The 24652-nt window shown below is 35.8% G+C and overlaps 1 protein-coding gene across 1 annotated transcript in view; it reads right to left on the bottom strand.

Moving 5' to 3' along the window:
- The window catches only part of LOC136765800 (putative Polycomb group protein ASXL3), a 70358-nt gene that overhangs the window by 29571 nt on the left and 16135 nt on the right, over positions 1 to 24652 (bottom strand). Inside the window, exons 2-4 of the mRNA XM_066719616.1 lie at positions 21616 to 21698; positions 8473 to 8581; positions 7233 to 7344 (exon numbers count right to left, since the gene is read on the bottom strand). Of these exons, the coding sequence (XP_066575713.1) occupies positions 7233 to 7344; positions 8473 to 8581; positions 21616 to 21698 (304 nt within the window). The remainder of the gene's footprint in view (positions 1 to 7232; positions 7345 to 8472; positions 8582 to 21615; positions 21699 to 24652) is intronic.

The raw sequence follows: 24652 nt of genomic DNA, 5'->3' as shown, positions 1-24652 counted from the left end.
TAACACACTACGCTGTGAAGGACTGAAATCCTGCAGCGCCCGCAAGGTCCCCCTGCTCAAGAAAGCACATGTGTACAGGCCCGTCTGAAGTTTGCCAATGAACATCTGAATGATTCAGAGGAGAACTGGGTGAAAGTGGTCAGATGAGACCAAAATCGAGCTCTTTGGCATCAACTCAACTCGCCGTGTTTGGAGGAGGAGGAATGACCCCAAGAACACCATCCCCACCGTCAAACATGGAGGTGGAAACATTATGCCTTGGGGGTGTTTTTCTGCTAAGGGGACAGGACAATTGCACCGCATCAAAGGGACGATGGACGGGGCCATGTACCGTCAAATCTTGGGTGAGAACCTCCTTCCCTCAGCCAGGGCAATGAAAATGGGTCGTGGATGGGTATTCCAGCATGACAATGACCCAAAACACACAGCCAAGGCAACAAAGGAGTGGCTCGAGAAGAAGCACATTAAGGTCCTGGAGTGGCCTAGCCAGTCTCCAGACCTTAATCCCACAGAAAATCTGTGGAGGGAGCTGAAGGTTCGAGTTGCCAAACGTCAGCCTCGAAACCTTAATGACTTGGAGAGGATCTGCAAAGAGGAGTGGGACAAAATCCCTCCTGAGATGTGTGCAAACCTGGTGGCCAACTACAAGAAACGTCTGACCTCTGTGATTGCCAACAAGGGTTTTGCCACCAAGTACTAAGTCGAAGGGGTCAAATACGTATTTCCCTCATTAACATGCAAATCAATGCATAACTTTTTTGAAATGTGTTTTTCTGGATTTTTTTGTTGTTATTCTGTCTCTCACTGTTAAAATACACCTACCATTAAAATGATAGACTGATCATTTCTTTGTCAGTGGGCAAACGTACAAAATCAGCAGGGGATCAAATACTTTTTCCCCCCACTGTATATATATATATATATATATATATATATATATATACACACACACATACACACATACATAGAGACATGTACAGACACATACTAATATATGCTTCCAAACTTCCTACAGCTGTTGGCCTTTCATCAATATATCTTAAGAGCTACAAGCTACTGTTGGCAGCCAAGTCTGAAAGCAGGATTTTTATGTGGTCTGCTTTTTCTTCATTAAAGCATCCAGTTAGTAAGGCCATCTGCCTAATCCCACCACAGAGGCCATACTTTATACTTTCAGAAAAACCCAGTTTAGTTACCAAAAGTCCCAGGATAATGACTTTCCAATCAGAGTCCCATTCCTCGTTATTATTCCCCTTCTACCCCGTCTCTCCCATAAGGAATAACCAGGCCCACTATTCTATCCAGTCACTATGGTTTTTCATTTTTCATGCAGCTGCAGCTGTATACGATCCTAATCAGACTGCACTATTAGTTGCACCCTGCGAGAGCAAACACATTTGGCTTGGCAACAGAAACGTTATTAGTGACCCTGAAAATAAAGACCACCTGTCTGTATTAATTCTGTTTTGAATGTATCCTCTAGCCCAACTCTGAGAACATTCTGAAATCCCACACGGTATGAAAACTAAATAAATAAAAATATCAGCCAAACAAACGAGTGCAAGACTGAATACAAATAGTGCACATTGCGAGAAATCAACATTTTACAAGTAGCTTCACAACTATACAAAATTCACAACACCACCACATTGAAAATATAGTCATTATTTAAACATGCTCTTAATTTAGTGTAATATAAATGTATATATATTTATGACATTTAAACACTAATGAAATCAAGCATTCTTTAACAACTTTAAGACAATAAGCTTATTGCGGTATTATTATTGAGTATTATTTTTATTATTATTATTATTATTAATAATAATAATAATAATAACAATAATAATAATAATAATAATAATACGTGATTATAAATAGCCTTGTAACTAACAAAGATGTATCCAAATTTGTCACATTTTGCAATACCAAGTACCAGGCTATACTGTGAACAACTGACAAAGTGCCAGCTATAGGATGAACGAAGGCAGTTATAGCTGTCTTCCTCGATTACTAGACTGAAATTACAAAAGAAGCTTTCAAATAGTTATAACATAATGCAAGAGATATTTTCAGACACATGACACAATGGTAAAGAATAAATGTTGTTTTAAAATACAATGATCAATAGAAAGGACTGTAATTCTTCATTAAGATCAATATGACAATCATAGCATGAAGTCCAAAGAATGAAGCTGGAAGTGAGCTGCATTTTAAAAGAGGCTTTAAAAAATAATCCACATTTTGTTGGATTGCCGATTGCTTAGAGGACCTGAAATGACATGACTGCAGCTTTCCAAACTACAATGAGATGCTGATGTCATTTAGAGAGATCATTTTAATTGGAACTTTAGCCTAATTAGGAATTGTGAGATATTTTCCTGGTGGAAATCTAAATTAAAATACTTTACTCACATGCAGCTATGTATGTTTTTATTGGTTATTTACATCATTTTAAATATAAGTGTATTATGATTTATGGGAAGGGGACTGACATTGTGTTAACAGGATCTGAAAGGACCCCTAACAGTACAAATATACTTATAGAATGTATATCGAAAGCATGGAATTTCTAGTTGATTATAATTTAATGTTTTACCAACACAATATTCACTCTTATTAAAAGTGACAGTGTAAGAATTACCTACCCATAAAATATACAAAGGCATCTCTTTCTAGTAAGCAGTTCTTATTGCTTTTAGAATTCCAGTAGATTACACATTTAGAAAATACTCCAGATTTAAATTGTCTAGTACCATCATTATAATAATAAAACTCTGAAAAATGAGCAAAATAAATACACAAATGTTCTATAAAATATACAGTATGACAACCTGAAACTAAATATTATATATTTACATGAATCAATCTTGCAATCATTATTTAATGGATGTTCACATAAATACAAAAACTTTATCCATACTAAAATTAAATCCAATATTTAACATGAATAAATAAATCAATAAATAATTCACTGGTAAAGTCTAGGCCTGTTTTTATTGTTCTATTATTATAATTTTACTTCCAATATAAATGTTTCAGTTTGTAAATAAAACAAGTTTTTACACACAGCCAGTGCATACAGATTAGTCCAAATATCTCACAGGAAAAACATGATCTTGATATTCATTACATTTTAATTCCAGCTCCCTGTAGTAGAATTTCCATTCATGCCTTCTAAAATTCAGCTGCATAATTAATGGTGTTCTGCTGCTTTAATTAGTGAAACTGGTGATGGCTGCAGGTTTGACAGAAGTTTTCAGTGAACATGTATGACTGACTGACTAGAACAAATAATATGTTTTCATTTTGGTATTATAACTATTGAAAATCAATACAACAACAACAACCTTGACGCATGGATTAAATTGACTAAGTGCCTTGCCTTAGTGTCTGTGTACTTAAACAGCTGTTAGAAAATTACATCTTTTAACATCAAAGTGAAGCTTCAATCACACATTTTTTTGGTAGCCACAGAAGACAAAACAGACATCAATGTCATTAACTCATTACCTGGAGGAAGCACAAATGCAAAACGGTGACTTATTAAAAGACACTGTCATTATTAATTATCTAACATAATTACATGTAGTCTCTTCTCTCATTCCTATTTTGAAAATCAAGAAACTTCTCAAATATAACTTGACGGCTGTTATTTATATCATATGTATTATTAAGATTTTAATTAACAGATGCCTTCATTCAAGGTGACGTCCAGTGTCTAACAATCACTAACACACAATGTTCTACATGCAAAACAAATATTACCATCACTGTAAAAACAAATCTATACATTGTCTTTAATAACATCAAGGTTTAGCAGAAGATTATAATCTCAATATGGGGCAAGAGAGGCATAACAGACCCTGGACACCCACACACCTGTGGGAAGGCATGACTAATCTACCTGTAGAATGTTTTTATTGGATTGCCATTCAATCAGTAAAAAATTAACTAAACAGGTTGGTATCCTTGTGAGAAACAAATCATTGTGACATCTCTAGAAAGAAGCTTTAAAAACTTGATTCTGTGACGCCAAGACTGTTGACAGGAAGCCAAGTATATTTTTATGGAATAGAATCTAAATAGTATTTTTATTAGCTCCTATCTGCATACTCAAAACACAACAAAACTTTTTTTGGTATATTTGATTAATATTGTAAAAGCTGTAAGCCCCTATGTATTCAGTATGTTCCACAGACTCCAGTGGTCCTTGAATTAAATGTCTTTAGTTTCACTGTGAAGCGGATGCTTACCAAACAAGAGTGAATTCTGGAGTTTGTTACTGCTTCAGTAAGTTACCTCTCATTACTTCTATACAGTTATTGATCCTGAGTCCATGTCTCCCTCAATCAGTATTTCCTTGTTTATCAAGCTGTGTTGCCTAGCCTGACTATGTTCCCTTATTCCCACAAGTAATATGGAAGAATGGATGGTTTCTTAAAATAAAATAACAAAAATAAATACATCATGTCAGCTAATGTATGTGTTCATCTTCACAAGAGAATTCTCCTTCAGCTCAGACAGACCTGTATTTAAACCTACAATCTAACCTTTTTTCAATTTGCTCTTCCATAAATGAAGTTACGTTTTAGTTTCACTAATGTTACAGAAAAAATGGGTTTAAAAAGCTTCACGAAATCTATCCTAAAATTATGTCAGTTTAGAAAAACTAGCCTGCTTCCTAAACCAAAACATTTAACTCTCCTCTGTATGGATGAATTTGATTTAGGGAGGCACATTTATTTACACACTCATGTAACAATAATATCTTTATAAAATTAACAAATTAATGATATATTTAAGGATGAAGTGAACCACAAAAATTACAAAATTTGACATACAGACATCGTAAACAGTCCAAAAACACCTGTCTGTGTTCCTAAGTAAAAACATTTCCATGAACAGGAACATGCCTCTGCTTTTTTAAAAACAGATGGGCTAATTTGTAAAGGTGATGTCGTGGGAGAATTAGGATTGAAGCTTTCTGTTGTGCATGATTTTTTTTTTCATTTGTTAATGGAGAGCCAAAAAAAATCTCCATAAAGTCCCTGCAGGGAAGCATATTAGCATTGGTTTAAAGTCAAGATACAAAAATATGCTGTTCTGGAACCAATTATAATGGAGGAAAAAAAAAAGATTTCTCATTTTACAGCACAGTTTTTATTATTCCTTTTTGTCGCATACCAAGAGATATAAAAGAGACAAATCCCCAATGTATTTGGAATAGTTTAAAGGATTTAAAGGATTTTATATGAAGAGAATTAATTGTATATATATATATATACACACACACACACATATATGTATGTATGTATATATATAAAAAATACATTTTACATTACAATTTGGTAAAACAAACAGACACACAAAAGGAGATTAATATAATTACTAAAACTAAAACTTTTCTTTCTCCAAACTTTGAGAATGATTCTGTAGTAGTCTATTGTACATTGATTTCAAATGTTTGAAAAGAACAAGTGTTTCCTTGATCTATATGTACTGGATAATTGTTCTACTAATTTCACAGCTTTACCTTCCAAATAAAAACACAGAAATAATCAATGGCGAGAGTAAATAAAAATAGAACATGCCATATACAGCTTTTTTTTTCCACTTATGTTTATCATTCAGGTAAACTCTTGCCTTTCCTTTAAGCCTCAAAATAAACATATGTATACTCATGAACATATAGCCTACACACACAAATATATATAATTGCAACTTCTGGTTCAAAGAACACTCTCTAGATGATTGTATAAGTATTACCCTTAGTAATATATCTTCAGCAATCCCACCACAGCCAATACTTTATTTGTGGATAAATGTAGCATTTGTACAATGGTGTTTAAAATCTCAAATAATACCCCGAACATGGTACTCAGCAACAGTAAATAATGAGGATGTGTTGTAGTGCTTACAATATTGATTCTTGTTGTAACATACAACTCAATTCAAATCAAAGGCAATGCACACAGCATAATGCAACTAATATCCTTGAGGGCCTTAAACAGAAGTTTCACTTTCATAATTTAATTCAGCAATGAAAATATTATTGGAGATCCTTAGGGGACTGCATCAGCACCAAATCATGTTTTACATGAAAAGTAAAGACATAGAAGTACATACACAAAAACACACAAACAACGTTTCAATCTCCTTGTAAGGCAAACATATGGTTAAACATGAAAGAAAGACCATTTAAAATTGTGAAGACACACTATTATGAAAATAAAACCTTTTCAATCATACACATTTGTTTTAAAAGGTCACTTAATGGTATAACAATTTAAAATCAACAAATATACACAGTTCTTTGTGAACACATCTCTGAGGCTAGATATATTTTAGGGTAAGATATTATAGGCATCTTGTAAATAAGTACAGTCAAATACCAATGTAATACTCTAGTGCATGATTGTGGAATACACATGCTGCTTGTTCCCATTTCATTTTCTTCAGAAAGCAGTAGACAATTTTAAAAGCCAATTAGTGGTAACATTCTAGCAGCTCAAACAGAAAAACAGACACAGCTGTCTTACTTTGTTATGTACTTACCTGTTTACAGATTGATAGCAGATATTGCTTTATACTGGGTAATAAAGCTGACTCTACCAGTGCCTTTGTGACCTTTTAAAACCCCCAGACCAGAATCATTTTAAATTACTTTGCGATAAGAGTACAGGTCTCAGAAATGTAATTCCAACCTCATTTCAGACAAGGCAACAATCAATAACTCTGCCGAGTCCTTTAAGGGCCTTTAAATATAACAATAGAGTTGGATTTTGGTTCAGGTAATGTGATATGTACAGCAATCAGTCTAAACCCCAGAAACTGACAAGAGCTGACATCCTCTCCTTCAAATGTTCACAACAACAAATAGACATTGTCTGCAAAAGGTCACGTGACAAATTAATATTGTTTCCATATGATCACATTAAAATAGAATAAAAGCCTCTTCAGAGGGATGAGAGATATAGAAGGGTTTGTGTAAAGGCATCTTATGTGCAGTTTAAGCACTTTTATTAAGACCACAATAGCTGCAGTTTGGAGAATTCATAACAATTTAATTTATTACTTTCACTTTAGGAAATCCAAGAAGGAAACTGAGTAATCTGTCACAGGAGCAAGTTCATGTGATCTTATTAGTTACATTCATTCTATCTGTACAAATGTAACACTCAACACCCTGGCTAATTAAAATAAGTAAATAAAAATCTAATTGAGCTTACCTCCATTTTCCTCGCTGGTGCTGTTATTTGTCTCCGTCATTTCAATACCCTCTATATCAGATTCACACACAGACTCAGTTGCCCCATCAGCAAGGCTTGGTGATTCTTCTTTCTACAGAGAACACAATAATAGAGAGCCTCATAGAATCTCATAGTGTGCATGCTTTTTTTCAGACGTACAAGTGCAAGTACCTCTCACATACACTGTTAAAAATCTGAGCACATTTACCTTGCTTTTTTATGACTAATAACACAAGGTTCAGATGCTGCTTTCTTCTTCCTGGAATGGCAACATACTTCCTTTCACTCTCAGCTGCCGACTTGCCTTGCAGCTTAAATTCCATCCAGCCAGTTCAGTGTTCAGACTACTGCTACAGAAACCTAAATCCTTTAATATTGCCTGTGTCTGCTTCCTGAATCTTGACCGTTACAACAACTGAGAGCACACAAACCATGGGAATGATTGGAGAAATCTGGAGTCTGGCCAAGCCTGCTTTTAAAGCACCCAACATTATATTATAAATACAATTATCAAAATTCAGCTAAAACTGTATTTATTCTTCTTCTTTTGGATAGCTCAGCTAAATCTGCATTTTTAAAAATTAAATAGACAAACAGAAAGATAGCTGAAGAAGAGTCTAATTGCAATGTTGTTTTAGCAACAGAAATTCCACTGCAGCCCTTTAAAAATATATATTCAGTCCAAATACCATGAGATCTGCTGCAGCAATTTCTGCAGCTTTTTTAAAGGCAATTAGGCTTCAATTTATGAAAATGTATTTCTCTTACTGTGCATCATATAAATTAAATTTAACATAGTGGATATCTGTTTACAATGGTAAATTAATAGTGTCAGCAAAGAGGACATTAAGCACTTACAACATTATTACATTACTTGTTTAACAAAGCATGCTATTCTGCATTTTGATGGTTAAAATTCTAACCTATTTTAAAAAGTCTTGACTGATGCATGGCTTTCATAGGACTCAAATTATTAATAGATTTTTCAACACTGAACTACATATCTGAGAAATAAATCACTACATTTTATTGAAATGATTAAACTCAGTAATAACAGATTAGAGTAGGCAACAACAACAATCAGACATGATTTGCTTTTGTAACCCCCCAAACATTGTACTTGGTCAAATAATGATTGGTCTGACTTTGGTAGAACATAATGTAATACACAATTATGCAAACAGACAAATCACTAGGGAACTTATCAAATCATACTTACTTTTAGGGCATAAAGTCCAGATTTTCCAGGGATTTTTAAGAAAGTTCCATCACCAACACGAGTGTTAGTATGAAGCATGGCATTCAGGCAAGCCAAAGGAGACGTTCCACTAGCATTGGAGAAATGAAATAGATTGAGTGCTCTGAGCAATAACAGCATACACTTTCTACTGGGGCTTTATAAAAATTCCCCCAACCCTGAAACATCTACATTACAATAACAGACTGGTAACACCAAGTTTAATCATATGCATCTGTCACACAAGCTTCAGGCAAAAAAAAAAAACATTCATTGCAGATCAAAGACATAATTATACATTTCTGTATATCAAACAATTACTTTATTGTATAAGGGTTTGTGTCAAAAATCATTTTTGCAAAGCAGAATTTCTAGGAGAAAAAGTGTGGTGATATTTGTTTAATTTATGTAGCAGACTGTCTGATATACATGAATGATCAAAAAAGCCCTACGTTCAAGAGCATCTGTATCCAATAGGATGAAAGGCGACAAAAGAAGGAAATCCTATGAAAAGGTCCGGTAGTTGCCTGAACAAAGTCCAAATGCTCACAAGTAACTTACCTACTTAAGGGGGTAGGATTCTATTTTGATTGCATTAAAGTGAACGTACTGTAATTATTCAAACAGAATATTTAGGTCAAGGTAAAGAAAGGTTATATAATACTATTATTTCTCAATATTCATGTCACCAATCTCAAGCCCACCTGGGATTTGGCATATTAAGTCAAACAGAAAGAGAGATATCTGCTTAGAATTTAAGTTTTGATTGTCAATTAATAAAATGAAAATATGTTAAAAAGATCTGATGACAGACCTTCATGAGGCTTATTTAAATGAAAACTAAACTAAGATACATAAACATGTATATAAATTAAGACAAACGTATGAAGAATACAATTGTTTTGGTCTTGAATCATCAAGAATGTTAACTGGAAACAATATGATTCATATCTGCCAATATAAATTCATATCATGGGCAAATTACTTTCAAATTAAATATGCTATAATGCATTAAAAAAAAAAAAAAAAGTAAGTCACAGACTTGTTCTGACATAACTAATTACATCAGTATAGCAACAAGTGGAAACAGAAGTTTATTGACTTAAAAGTCATCACACTTTGGTGAAGCACAATAGCAATGAGTGTAAACTGGCTAGAGGAGTGCATTGCATGGCAAATCATTTTTGTATACAGTGTATCAGAGTTTTATTGTTATTATTGCTATTTCATACAGTGATTCTGACGGATTGTATTAGGAATACAATGCCAAATCTTGGCAGGACTGATTAGGCACCTTACTTCCCTGCCCCAGTAATGATCAATAGGCAAAGGGCAATGGGCTAACATAGCCAATAGTAAAGTGCTGATGTTTTTGCAGACATACTACTAATACAATAGTATACTAATAATAACAATTATATATATATATATATATATATATATATATATATATATATATATATATATATATATATATATTCTTCTTCTTCTTCCTTATTGTGGTCATAAATTCTAGGACCTATGAAACTGTTTTAACTGCAAGCCTTCCTTATCCAGAAAACAGATGGAGAGACTCATCTTTGTCCAGCGTAACACCTCATGCAAATCCCTGTTCTTATTTAAGCAATATAACCAGCTTCAGCGTGTTCTGTGATATTCACATAAACCCTCCCATGTTATTATTACTGAGTCAATTTGCAATTGGAAAGCTAATAACTCACTCTATAATAAACTTACATGTAAACGGGGGTGCAGTGCTGTCATGACTAGAAAGGCATTTGAGATGTGTTTTCACACTTTTCACTTGTGTTTTTTTAAATGTATAATATATTATCACAATCACCATCAGCCTATATCGGTCCACTGTTGGAAGAAGGCCTCCCCAAGTTGTTTCCACTGGATCTACAGCTTCTCTTTTCCATGTCACTCCTGCAACGGTTTTGATTTCATCTTCCCATATTGTGGTTGTTTGTTTATTTTTTTCTCTTGTTAGCCATTCAATAGCCTCCTTGGTCCAACTCTTGCAATTTGTCCGGCCCATTGCCAGTTTAACATTTTCACTCTCAATTATGTCACATATTTTGGTTTATTCTCAGATCAATTTATTTATTTTTATATCTCTTCTGCAGTTTCTGTATCATATTTGCATTATGTGACCAGATTTCAGAGCCAAAAGTAAAAACTGATAGTATGCATTGTTCACATACTTTTCTCTTCGGGCAAGTGGGTAGATTTCCTTTCAACAGTGTGCCGTTTCTCAAATGCCAAATGCACTCCATCCCACTTTTACTTTTCTCTTGTTTCCTTTCATAATTTCTCTGTCTGCGTAGATTGTTGTCCAAGGTAGACATAACTTTTGACTTCTTTGAGTATCTATTGATCTACTAAAATTTTCTTTCTAAAATTGTTAAACATGACTTTTGTTTTACTCTGGTTGATTTGAAGTTCAGTTTTCTTGTTACATCTGAGAGTTATTGAAAATGAAGCTGTAGGTCCTCAGGTGTTTTTGCAAATATGACAAATATTTGCAAAGTCATCAGCAAATAGTAAGTTTTTCAGACAAGCTCTGTTTAACTTGATTCAGTTTTCTTTCCCGGTGCGAAGTCTTGAGCACTTCTTCAAGAATTGCTGCAAAGAGTTTTGAAGAGATTGTGCCTCCTTGACATACTCCTCTACACATCTTGATCTTGATATATATACACTCACCTAAAGGATTTTTAGATACACCATACTAATACTGTGTTTGACCCCCTTTCGCCTTCAGAACTGCCTTAATTCTACGTGGCATTGATTCAACAAGGTGCTGAAAGCATTCTTTAGAAATGTTGGCCCATATTGATAGGATAGCATCTTGCAGTTGATGGAGATTTGTGGGATGCACATCCAGGGCACGAAGCTCCCGTTCCACCACATCCCAAAGATGCTCTATTGGGTTGAGATCTGGTGACTGTGGGGGCCAGTTTAGTACAGTGAACTCATTGTCATGTTCAAGAAACCAATTTGAAATGATTCGACCTTTGTGACATGGTGCATTATCCTGCTGGAAGTAGCCATCAGAGGACCGTCTGGCACCAACAACCATGCCACGCTCAAAATTGCTTAAATCACCTTTCTTTCCCATTCAGACATTCAGTTTGGAGTTCAGGAGATTGTCTTGACCAGGACCACACCCCTAAATGCATTGAAGCAACTGCCATGTGATTGGTTGGTTAGATAATTGCATTAATGAGAAATTGAACAGGTGTTCCTAATAATCCTTTAGGTGAGTGTATATAAGCTGAATTATAGCATTATTAGAGAAGCAATCAGTTTTATGTAAGAATGAAAGAGAATGAAATGGAATAATACATTCGATTGCAAAACATGAATAATTAGAACAAATAAGAACAAAAAAATAAAACATTTCAATTTTGAATCTCTCACTACTGGAGGTTTGATTTTAATATCAATAATTTGGATTGGATTATCACTTTCAAATTTCAGTTTTACAATATTATAAATACTTACACCTAAACTTAAAATTATGTTAAAATGCCCTTTCTAAACCTATTACCATATGCGATTACCACAGTCTCTCTGTATTCAATGGGATATCTGGGAAGTCATTTCCTATTAAAACAGTTAATTTTGGCACAGTGATTTTTGCTGCAGGCAAGATGATGGACATCTTTGAGAATACTGATGTATGAAACAGAAGTGGATGGACTTTTTTTCAAATCACCAGCTGTGACTGATATATATTGAACTGCATCATACAGCAAGACAGAACAGATATTTTAACACAGCCCACGTTTCTATTTGTTAAATCTGTTGATTCTGACATTAAAAAAGAAAAAAAAAAAAATATATATATATATATATATCATCATAGGGTTATTGTATGTGCTTGTAGGTCCATTCCGATGCATCATCAATTAATTTAATTTATCAATGCATAAGATTAAGTGTATTTAATTTTAATCTTACATACCATCAATACAACAGTAAACTCAGTATTCAACAAATAATAAATTGCCTAAAGTTTCCAGCCTATATTCCCTATAGCAATCAGTTTTTCATAGGCACTAGTACTGTGGGAAAAATTGTTATTGTGATCGACTGTATGAAAAAACAAATTACCATTGTGTTAGGAATAACTGCTACCAACAGTGCTGCATTGCAAAGGTGCTACGAAACATACATTTGGAATTCGTGTACATCCCTTGGTATACAGATTCCTTTTAAGATAAGCACTTAATCAGATAAACTCCTAATCAGGAAGACATAGAGCAGATACAGCTTTTTAATGAATATACACACTTTCAAATCCAATGAAGTACACAAAGAATATCTAATAGCCTCCAGTGGGATATAATATCAATACCACTCACGAAGAAGACCTTTCACAGCTCATTTGTGCCTGTGGCACTTATGAATTATTAGGTCGCCCTTGCACATGTGATATGATGGTATTCCTTAGAGGCAAGTTTATATTGCAGCATGCATTTTAAAGGAATATCACAAGTGATCTACAGAATTGTAGATTGATCCTCTAATATTATGGTGAAACATGGACATATTATAGAGAGCATTCTTGCAGGCTGCAGATTTATAATCATCATGACAGTTCAGAGACACTCAGCCGAAAATTGAAAGAACAGAATTATTACAAGGCTGATATAAGAAAAAACACTGATCTTGGCAATCAGGCTGCTAGATGTGTCCATTCCTTTCCATTTAATAAAAGCTATCACTACATGTTTTACAGTTTAGGTTAGTCATAAATTATGTGCTTTCTTTTCAATAGAGACAAAGCATGCAGTGTTCATAAAAATCGGGGTCTGGCTTCATAAAAGATGACAGAATTTAAGCCATGTATTATTTTTTTAACAGCACTTAGTCAAGGTATAATATATTGTACATAAATGTTATAGAGGAAGGAAATGTCAGGCACTTAATGAGAGAAAAACACATACACTAGGCATCATATTTTTCAGTGCTTGCATTGGGTTTTCATATTCATGGTAGTTGACCAACTTGAAACTATTCATGCTTCTTAATGAAGAAAAATACACTTCTTTATTTTAAATAGGTCTAACCTGTGTTTTTCTTCTATTCTAGCTACATAAACAACCAATAGCTTCTTTACTTATGCAAAAGGTAGCAATGGAGAATGCAAAATGTTTTTGTAAGAATATTTTCAGTCTGAAAATAAGAAATGGATATTCATAATTTTCTCTCATCTAAATTGTACTTTGAAGCACTGCAGAACATACAGAGCTTGTTAAAGTTTACATAGCTTGTAAATGATGGTTAGACATAACCAAGAAAAACCTCCAATAGGTTACAGGCTTCTAATTTGCAATTTTAGAGTAGGTCAAAGTTTGCAATACTTGCAAAAGTATTCCACTGTACAAAGTAAATGTTTAGTCTTTGCACACTGTGCATATTACCAACTGAAGTATGAATCATGATTCTGGTTTTGTGGATCACTTTAAACCAGGACAGCACAACATCCAACTCCAGACACCTTGTGTTGTTCTATACAGTGAAAACCTTGTACATTTGTGAAATCTACAACACACGTCTGGCACAATGACTCCTTTAGATCTTCAGGAGGATAAAAGGATTCAGTCCATTTGATTTCATGAGAAAGCAAAATTGAGGCTTAGGCAGCTAAACCATGTATGAACTGTGTCAAAGAGCCTGACATATAAAGAGAGGATTTGCCTTCTTTCCTATGTAGGTGAATTGCTCCCCAGTTTAGGAGATTTTTAAAATATTGTATCTCCAGTTTTGTTCCAAATACAGAATTTATATTCTTCCTAATTTTCATGATTGCATCTAATCGTGTACAGCTACTACACTCCAGTATTGCACCTATAATTACATTTGTGTCATTTTGTAAATCGATAATAGTATTTTGTATTATGAGTCATGTTCCTTATCATCATGTTTAAGGCTATGGCCATTTTTCTTGCAAAAGTCACCATAACATCTTGTATATTTTGTGATTTTTATTAATTTGATGGTGAGGACTCATAATTCTCCCAATAGTATACCATGCCATGGCACACAGCTGAAAAGGTACCACAAAGTTTCAAGGAGAAACTATTCAAAACTATTTAATGGCCTATTCAAAGCCCTGACCATCGATCCCACAGAACACCCTGAAATGATCTTGCATAACAAATCAGCAAAGCCCTGGGAACATGGAACAACTCTGTGGCTTGGAACATAGTTGCAGGAGACTAGATTTAAAGCTACTACACAGCATGCCAGGGGAGATGTGGGAAGAATTGTGGTGACATTATTACCAACTGCAAGACAGTTTTAAAGGATGTGAAGCACATTTTGATTGGATAAGGACAACATTTATTGCCTTTCATTTGAGACTTAACTCTTTATGGTTGTGTCAACAAAATTGAGCCTGAAACTTCAGTTGTAATTCCTTCCTTGTTTGCTGTTGCTGGTGCATTGTTCTAAGCCCAACAGAAAAAAAGAGAGAAAATAGGTAACACAATGTCTATTGCACAGAATACCATCATAGTCCTTGGAAAAAGAGCTGTCTGAGGAGGAACTACTTGGCTATAAAAGCTGGTTTACAATGTAACAAACCTAGACCAACCTTGATGGCAAGTACATAATAATTGAACCACCAACAGATCTTGTGTTATTCTTTTAAGAATGGGTATAAAGGCTTCCAATATTTGGTGTTAATAGCACATGCTGATGCTGCTAATCTTAATATATGTGGATGAGGACACAAATGGTAACATTAAAAGTTGAGACTTAAAGGACTCCTAGGTCAGTTAGGACCACATTTTGTGGGCAGATAAAACAGAAATAGAAACGTATGGATGCATTCTCCAGTGATATGTTCTGACTCACAAAAGCAGACACCCATGTTGAGGCGAATGCCATTCCCTGTATGAAGTATAGAGGTGGATCTCTTCTGCGTTAGAATTAGTATAACAAAGTATACCAGGATATTTTACACCTGAAAATGTGGGTTCAAAACACAAATCCATAATCTATGACCAAATGATTAAATGTTGCACCCTGGAGAGGGTCTAGATGAAGTAGTGTTCATAAATCCTTTCTAGAAATAGGCCTACCTAAACTTATTACAAGGCTACAGGAAGCTCCTAACACAGCCACAAAATACTGACACCAGAGGTATGCGAACATTACAAACATATGCCATTAAGACATTAAATGTTGGTACAATTATCGTACTTGCATTTTCTTGGTAATCAACTTTCACATTAGATAACTGTATATCTAGGTTGCATGTATATGTACAGTTATTTTGATACAACATATGATTTAACATGTAAATTAAGTTTTCTATACAAATAAATTGATTACGTACATAAAGATTATAAAGATTTTATGCATCAATAGGTTATCTGTTAAAAATAGTTTCTATATTTCTAAATACATTATATTTAGTCCTACTCCTGCAATCAGTACTTTGTACATCCTCCTTTGGCATTGAAAAGAAAGGTGGCACATGCTCTAGGCTTTTAATAGGTTTATCAACTTCTTAGGAGGAATATTCAACCCCTACTCTACGCAGCACCTCTGAAACTCCTAAAGTTGTCACGGCTTATACTTGTGGACTGCTTTTTTCTGTACAGATCATACATAAGGAGGTTCGGCATGAAGGAGTGGTCAAATACCTTTCACTAGAAGCTGACAAACCATTTAAAAAGCTACAGTAAGCGTTTTATCTATGTTATCAAATTGGATTCATAATATTCTGATTGCTGGTGTCTGGATACGTCTAAACACATATGTCATTGAAACATACTATATTAACAGTGAGATGAGTCTTTACTTCTTGATGGGAGTTTTATCGAAGCATGATTTTGTACACCTGCATGTTCTTGATAATTCGGCTTTTTGCAGCACTTGATCATGGGTCTGACGAAATGAGGGGGATTCTGTAGATATAGTACCACAGTGTGCGTCTTCATATTTCCTTTGTTAAGAATAAGTATAGATTTTTTTTCTGAATACTGGCTTTCTAAAAATGAAAATATTCTTTCCCTCCAGTGACAGTTTCACTGAACACTTATCACGAAACTGCTAACATGAACAGGGATTAAATTTGAGGAGCTTTAGGAGGCTTTCTTTTTTAATAGCTACAAGCATATTCTACCATGCTGAAGTCCTCTAATAAAAGGACTACTTGCCAGCAGTTTTATTTCAGATTTCCTTCCTGTAGTACCCTGCTCTGATTACCTCTTTCAGTCTTACATGCTCATGTTTATCTCCTGAAAATATTTTTTGGAACACATATTGTAATTTCATTTTCTAATCCTTTTCAGGAATAGAAATGCATACGAATCAATCTTTTGCTACATCAGCACGACATTGACAGTGCAATGTTTATCCATGTGCTGGGAGAGATAATGTCAATGAATGTAAAATCCACTGAAAAATAAGTTATTCAAATTCATTTTTTTGATCTCAGAGCTTTTGCTACATTTTATTTTGCAGAGTAAGCACTTCATAAATTCCACTTAAAGCAGCTGTGATTTGACAATTTGCCATACAAATTTAAGAGCTCATCATATTCTTGGAACAACAGAATGACTGGAATAATCCAGTGGTTGTAATGCCCAATGTCCAAGACCTGGAAAATGCACTGACAGAGGGTGACAAAATCTCTTGTTGTAACTGCTGATGAGTCAGGTGTAGCCCACCTTGCATAAATAACCAAGAAGAATACAATATGTGCTGTAAGTGAGGTGTGTCCAGCAGTTTACTGACAGTTTCTACTTCTCTGGTCAGCAAAAAATACATCGAAGGCCTGAGGGCAACCCTCTGGGAAAGTGAAGGATTACCAAGTAAGTGAGTGTTGTACACATGAACATCTGTCGATTATGATGTCCCCCCAACACTATACACAAACACCAGAAATGCTGTGAGAAGCAGCTGAATAAAGTGGAATTGAAGTTCATAAATAAACAGATCAGCCATAACATTATGACCACTGACAGGTGAACTGAATAACACTGATAATCTCGTTATCATAGCACCTGTCATTGGGTGGGATATATTAGGCAGCATTCTGTCCTCAAAGTTGATGTGTTAGAAGCAGGAAAAATGGGCAAGCGTAAGGATCTGAGCGACTTTGACAAGGGCCAAATTGTGATGGCTAGACGACTGGGTCAGAGCATCTCCAAAACTGCAGCTTTTTTGGGGTGTTCCCAGTCTGCATTGGCCAGTACCTATCAAAAGTGGTCCAAGGAAGGAAAAGCGGTGAACCGGCGACAGGGTCATGGGCGGCCAAGGCTCATTGATGCACGTGGGGAGTGAAGGCTGGCCCGTGTGGTCCGATCCAACAGACGAGCTACTGTAGCTCAAATTGCTGAAAATGTCAATGCTGGTTCTGATAGAAAGGTGTCAGAACATCACAGTTTGTTGCGTATGGGGCTGCGTAGCCGCAGACCAGTCAGGGTGCCCATGCTGACCCCTGTCCACTGCCGAAAGCGCCTACAATGGGCACGTGAGCATCAGAACTGGACCACGGAGCAATGGAAGAAGGTGGCCTGGTCTTATGAATCATGAGTTCAAGGTGTTGACTTGGCCTCCAAATTCCCCAGATCTCAATCCAATCGATCATCTGTGGGATGTGCTGCAATCGATCATCTGTGGGATGTGCTGGCCAAAAAAGTCCGATCCATGGAGGCCCCACCTTACAACTTACAGGACTTAAAGGATCTGCTGCTAACGTCTTGCTGCCAGATACAACAGCACACCTTCAGAGGTCTAGTGGAGTCCATGCCTCGATGGGTCAGGGCTGTTTTGGCAGCAAAAGGGGGACCTATATAACTATATTAGGTAGGTGGTCATAATGTTATGGCTGATCAGTGTATATCCCATTCAAAATGGTTTAATTTAAATGTCATGACCACAGCAAATTTGCTTTTAGCTGATTTGCCTACACATGCCAACATCCAATCACATGCCAGCTTTTGTTAAACTTCTATGGTCATATGCATTGGATTTAATGAAAATGTGGTACCAACTGCTCAAGACCTGAACACTATTTTCTAATGGTAACCAATCAAGACAGATTCTCAACTGAATTAAGCATCTGCAATGCACAGATTTCCAGGAGTCCCACAAGGCATCCTTGGTGAGTCAATGGTAGTTCTTTGTGGACGTCTTTTCAAAAATGAAACTCAAAGAGTCATTGATTGTCCATCTGGTTACCTCCCCCTTTTAAGTGGCACATTCTGCTCTAAGGGCTGCAGTTCCATTTTAGTTTAAAGTAATTAAGTGTTCATTTATTGTGTGAGAACTCAAATCATTAACATGATCTTTAATAAAGCAGTTACATTATTTTAATTTCAATTTAATTTAAAGTTGCATTTACCTTACATAACTCAGTCTATAAATCTAAATAAGCAGAAATGTATTATTATTATTATTATTATTATTATTATTATTATTATTAAGATTGTTAGATTATAAATTGATAAAGAACACCAAGACATAAGCTGTACTCTTTATTTTGAGACTTCAAATGGTACTCTACTATCCATTTCTTGTCATGGGATTTATATAACTTCCCAAAATACAATCTGCATGTGATTTCTTCATTTTAATTTCAAGGAACTAATGTACTTATTTACACATCCATATAATAATTACTGTCTAAAAGATATACATCAAGTCAAGATGCCAGATATGTTAAAACCAAAATAAAATGTGAATAATTTCCAATAACATGACTCCTGTCCTAGTACAATTCACATGTCAAGGTATATTCAGAAGTACAGCAGTATCATCATCTGTCATTCAGATTGCCTGACCTCAATAGAAACACCTTTGGGACACATGTGACAGATGGGTACACCAACGACTAGAAAAGCCACTAACTGCCATTGGCACAGAAAGAAGAATGGATCAATGCCTCTTGACTGTTGTAAAAATGTTTAAATATTCATCTGCCTTTAATTCTAGGCTGTGAAAGTGATCAAGATTGGTCAAACATAGTATTGCCTATATAGAAAATGAGATGGTTTTCACAATAGAAATCACAATACAAATTGTAGCAGGATGAATGTTGGTATTTTATGACATTACATTAATGCATTATACATTTTTTCCCCAGATATTTGTGTCATTATTAAACTCAAGAAATAGCTCTCTACGCATTTCCTATCCTAGAATATTTGTCTCCCCATTCTTGTTTTTTACCACTGTTTTAATTAATATAAATTAAAACATTTATACCTGTATTTTTTAATAACTTTCTTTCTGCATCTACATTTGTTTTTCACTGCTTTCAAAATATTTATAAATTTTACATTTCATTAAATTACACTTTACAATTGTCAACCCAATCTTTGCACCTTTTTTATCGACAGACAAAGTGACAGGTTTCTATGTGTGCTTAACATTAATTTATACTTGTGTGTATCTATCTATCTAGAGAGAGAGAGAAAGAGAGACTGTATATTTCCTTTTTATATTATAGTAAGGTGATCCTTGTGGTCTCATATATGTGACCGTTAATGTACATGCTGTTGTGTACGCAAAAATATGTATATACAGTACTGTGCAAAAGTTTTAGTTTTTTCAGTTGTGAAAGAATGCTATAAAGTAAGAATGCTTTCAAAAATAGACGTGTTAATAGATTAACAAAATGCAAAGTGAGTGAACAGAAGAAAAATCTACATCAAATCAATATTTGGTGTGACCACCCTTTGCCTTCAAAACAGCATAAATTTTTCTAGGTACACTTGCACACAGTTTTTGAAGGAACTCGGCAGGTAGGTTGGCCCAAATATCTTGGAGAACTAACCACAGTTCTTCTGTGGATTTAGGCAGCCTCGGTTGCTTCTCTCTCTTCATGTAATCCCAGACAGACTCGCTGATGTTGAGATCAGGGCTATGTGGGGGCCATACCATGACATCCAGGACTCCTTGTTCTTCTTTATGCTGAAGATAGTTCTTAATGACTGTCGCTGTATGTTTGGGGTCATTGTCATGCTGCGGAATTAATTTGGGGCCAATCAGATGCCTCTCTGATGGTATTGCATGATGGATAAGTATCTGCCTGTACTTCTCAGCACTGAGGAGACCATTCATTCTGACCAAATCCCCAACTCCATTTGCAGAAATGCAGCCCCAAACTTGCTAGGAACGTCCACCATGCTTCACTGTTGCCTGCAGACACTCATTCGTGTACCGCTCTCCAGCCCTTCGGCAAACAAACTGCCTTCTGCTACAGCCAAATATTTCAAATAATCGGTCCAGAGCACCTGCTGCCATCTTTCCTGTGTTTTCATGCATAGTTGAGTCACTTGGCCTTGTTACCACATCAGTGGTATGGCTTTTTGGCCGGAAGTCTTCCATGAAGGCTACTTCTGACCAGACTTCTCCTTGGACAGCACATCTGGAAACCCCTGACTGCCTGGGAGAGACCTTGCTGATGCAGTATAACTACCTTGTGTCTTGTTGCTGTGCTCAGTCTTGCCATGGTGTATGTCTTTTGACAGTAAACTGTCTTCAGCAACCTCACCTTGTTAGCGGAGTTTGGTTGTTCCTCAGCCAGTTTTATTCCTCCTACACAGCTGTTTCTGTTTCAGTTAATGATTGTGTTTCAACCTACGAATTGATGATCATTAGCACCTGTTTGATATAATTGTTTAATCATACACCTGACTATATGCCTATAAAATCCTAGAAGTGTACCTAGAAGAATTGATGCTGTTTTGAAGGCTCACACCAAATATGGATTTGATTTAGATTTTTCTTCTGTTCACTCACTTTGCATTTTGTTAATTGATAAATATAATCTACTAACATGTCTATTTTTGAAAGCATTCTTACTTTACAGCATTTTTTCACACCTGCCTAAAACTTTTGCACAGTACTGTATAAAAACATAATATATTATAAGATATAACATTTAATTTTGTTCATATTAAAATGGGGGCGTGGGAATTATGGAGTATATAAATATAATAAATCACATACTTGATATCATTAATAGACAGCCACAGCAGACAAACCTACAGCTTGAAAATACAATATGCTATGGCTAAGGGGCTTACAGGTAAGTTAATTGCTAAGGGAACTTTAAACATTAAATGTAATGATAACATCCAATTTACTCACCTGGTTTCCTTTAGTCCTTCTTTCTGAATCACTTCTAATATTTGCTTTGCTGTCATTGGAGTATTGGGATGTTTCTCTAGAGCCTAAAAGAAAATGTGAAAATTACTATGGAGCTTGTTTCTACGTTGCAAAAAAAAAAAAAAAAAAAAAAGATACAAATTGCTCAATTTACATAAGCAGTACTGTGCACCATACAAGCCTACTTTTAAGTCCGTTTGTAGCTATTTTTTCATTTTATAAGCCAGAATCCTTAAACTAAACCTGGCTTAGAGCCTAATTATGTTAAGAAGGGCCATGATGACGCTTTGTGTTGACATTTTTGGGGCGGCTTAGATTTGCTGAATTCATCAAGTGAAGCCACATTAGACTCTAGAGGCTAAAACAAGCTTTGAGGTAAAGCTAAAGTTGAAATCATTATTTTTTCATTATAAAGGCAAGATACCTGATTTCCAACCCTACGTAAGCCTAGAATAGACATATTTTTCCTTTTCAATTTGAAAACATTATGTCTTCCCACAGGGAATGTTCAATTTTGTAACCTCTTGGATGTCATAGTTGCTTCATGGTTGCAATACTAGGCACAATGCTTATAATACTATATCTTTTATTAAAAACCCAAGGCTAGCTACAGGTTTCTGTACAATGACTTTAGCTAGAATTACTGTAGGTAACATTGACTATTTTTTAAAATATATTTTTTAAGCATTTCATATGCCTCTTCCCCGCCTTCTGCCATGTGTTCCCAGGATAGGTCCTGGCTTCATCACACTCCCTGCCAGGATAAGTGGCTTTCTGATCATAAGCCATCATGCTTTTCTGTTACACTAATCAATGTTAGATTTGTTCATTGTGTACATTAATGCAAATCTTGCTTTAAAAAGGAACAGTTTGTGGTCAAATGTAATACAAAATAACAATAAATTACACTATATATGTATTTATATATTGTATATTATATAAATATAAAATAAATGAGACATAAAATGCTACTTCTACTATCTGTATTAGGTTAATATATGTGTGTATTAGTTCAAATGTAAAGGGATTATACCAATTACCATAAAGCACCACAAAGTGTGAAGATAGTTTTCCAGTGAGATCAAGTAATATTATATTCTTCTGACAAATTTCAGTTTGAGTACCAAGGATAGCAAATTAATTTGTTACAAGCTACAGAGTAATGATCCAGAAGGGATTTCTTTTCATTTATGTTTTACTTCAACCACTCACAATCTGTTGACAGTTATTTTGGTAACTCAAGTACAAAAGTCACAACAGGACTACTTCACTGCAGTAGCGTCATAACATCATCACACTATTAGCATATACATTTTATTTAAATAACCTTTTATGATCCATAATGGTGATTTATGGAACTAAAAATAAACTGCAGTTCTTCTGGAGACTGTTTAAGTAATAAAGCCCATTGATGCGGGTGCTCACGTTTGATAGATGACCATGTCTGGAGTTATGTGAGCTGAAGGCAAGGGCGCTAACGGAAGTCAAGGTCATCTATCAAACATTAGAGCCCATGTCGAGAGGGCTGTATTTCTATTAGTATGTGTTTATTTTTTAATTTAATCAACTTAAAACCCTATATTTACCTTGATATTCTGTTAGTTTGTCCATTAGCCTTCAGCTGAGAAAATGTTTTTCCAATGTAATTCGAATCAAACAAATCGACATACACATACAGAAAATTAATATTAATATTTGACTAAAATACATACTTATACATTTTAATTACTATTGTTTTGTTAGTCTTTCTTATAGTAGATCTGGACATTGCCAGAGAAAGTAACGTGAAAGTTACTGAACAGTCCCTGTAGTATTCTGTTAGAACTTGTTGCTGGAGGCAGGGCATAATTCGAGCTGGCAGGGGGAGGATTGGCTGGAGCTGATACAGTGCTTGCCTTTTCAGTCAGAGACTTATGGATCCTGCTGAAGTTAAAACCGTGTACCAATTGCATCTTGTGGATCCTGCGGATTTGCTGTCCAGTAGTTGCAAATTGAGCTTTCATTACGGTGTCCGGTCACTGACATTTCCCCCTGTCTACAGACCATCATCAGAAAGTAGACCTCCGAGACAGGATTGTATCGAGGCACAGATCTGGGGAAGGGTACAGAAAAATTTCTGCAGCATTGAAGGTCCCAATGAGCACAGTGGCCTCCATCATCCGTAAATGGAAGAAGTTTGGAACCACCAGGATTCTTTCTAGAGTTGGCCGCCCGGCCAAACTGAGCGATCGGGGGAGAAGGGCCTTAGTCAGAGAGGTGACCAAGAACCCGATGGTCACTCTGACAGAGCTCCAGCGTGTCTCTGTGGAGAGAGGAGAACCTTCCAGAAGAACAACCATCTCTGCAGCACTCCACCAATCAGGCCTGTATGGTAGAGTGGCCAGACGGAAGCCACTCCTCAGTAAAAGGCACCTGACGGCCCGCCTGGAGGACTCTCAGACCATGAGAAACAAAATTCTCTGGTCTGATGAAACAAAGATTGAACTCTTTGGCCTGAATGGCAAGCGTCATGTCTGGAGGAAACCAGGCACCGCTCATCACCTGGCCAATACCATCCCTACAGTGAAGCATGGTGGTGGCAGCATCATGCTGTGGGGATGTTTTTCAGCGGCAGAAACTGGGAGACTAGTCAGGATCGAGGGAAAGATTAATGCAGCAATGTACAGAGACATCCTTGATTAAAACCTGCTCCAGAGCGCTCTGGACCTCAGACTGGGGCAAAGGTTCATCTTCCAACAGGACAATGACCCTAAGCACACAGTCAAGATAACATAGGAGTGGCTACAGGACAGCTCTGTGAATGTCCTTGAGTGGCCCAGCCAGAGCCCAGACTTGAACCTGATTGAACATCTCTGGAGAGATCTGAAAATGGCTGTGCACCGACGCTCCCCATCCAACCTGATGGAGCTTGAGAGGTCCTGCAAAGAAGAATGAGAGAAACTGCCCAAAAATAGGTGTACCAAGCTTGTAGCATCATACTCAAAAAGACTTGAGGCTGTAATTGGTGCCAAAGGTGCTT

This window comes from Amia ocellicauda, chromosome 2 (genome assembly GCF_036373705.1).
Source record: "Amia ocellicauda isolate fAmiCal2 chromosome 2, fAmiCal2.hap1, whole genome shotgun sequence".
NCBI lineage: Eukaryota > Metazoa > Chordata > Actinopteri > Amiiformes > Amiidae > Amia > Amia ocellicauda.
Note: the sequence above shows the minus strand (reverse complement) of the source record. Positions and strands in the feature narration are given on the sequence as shown.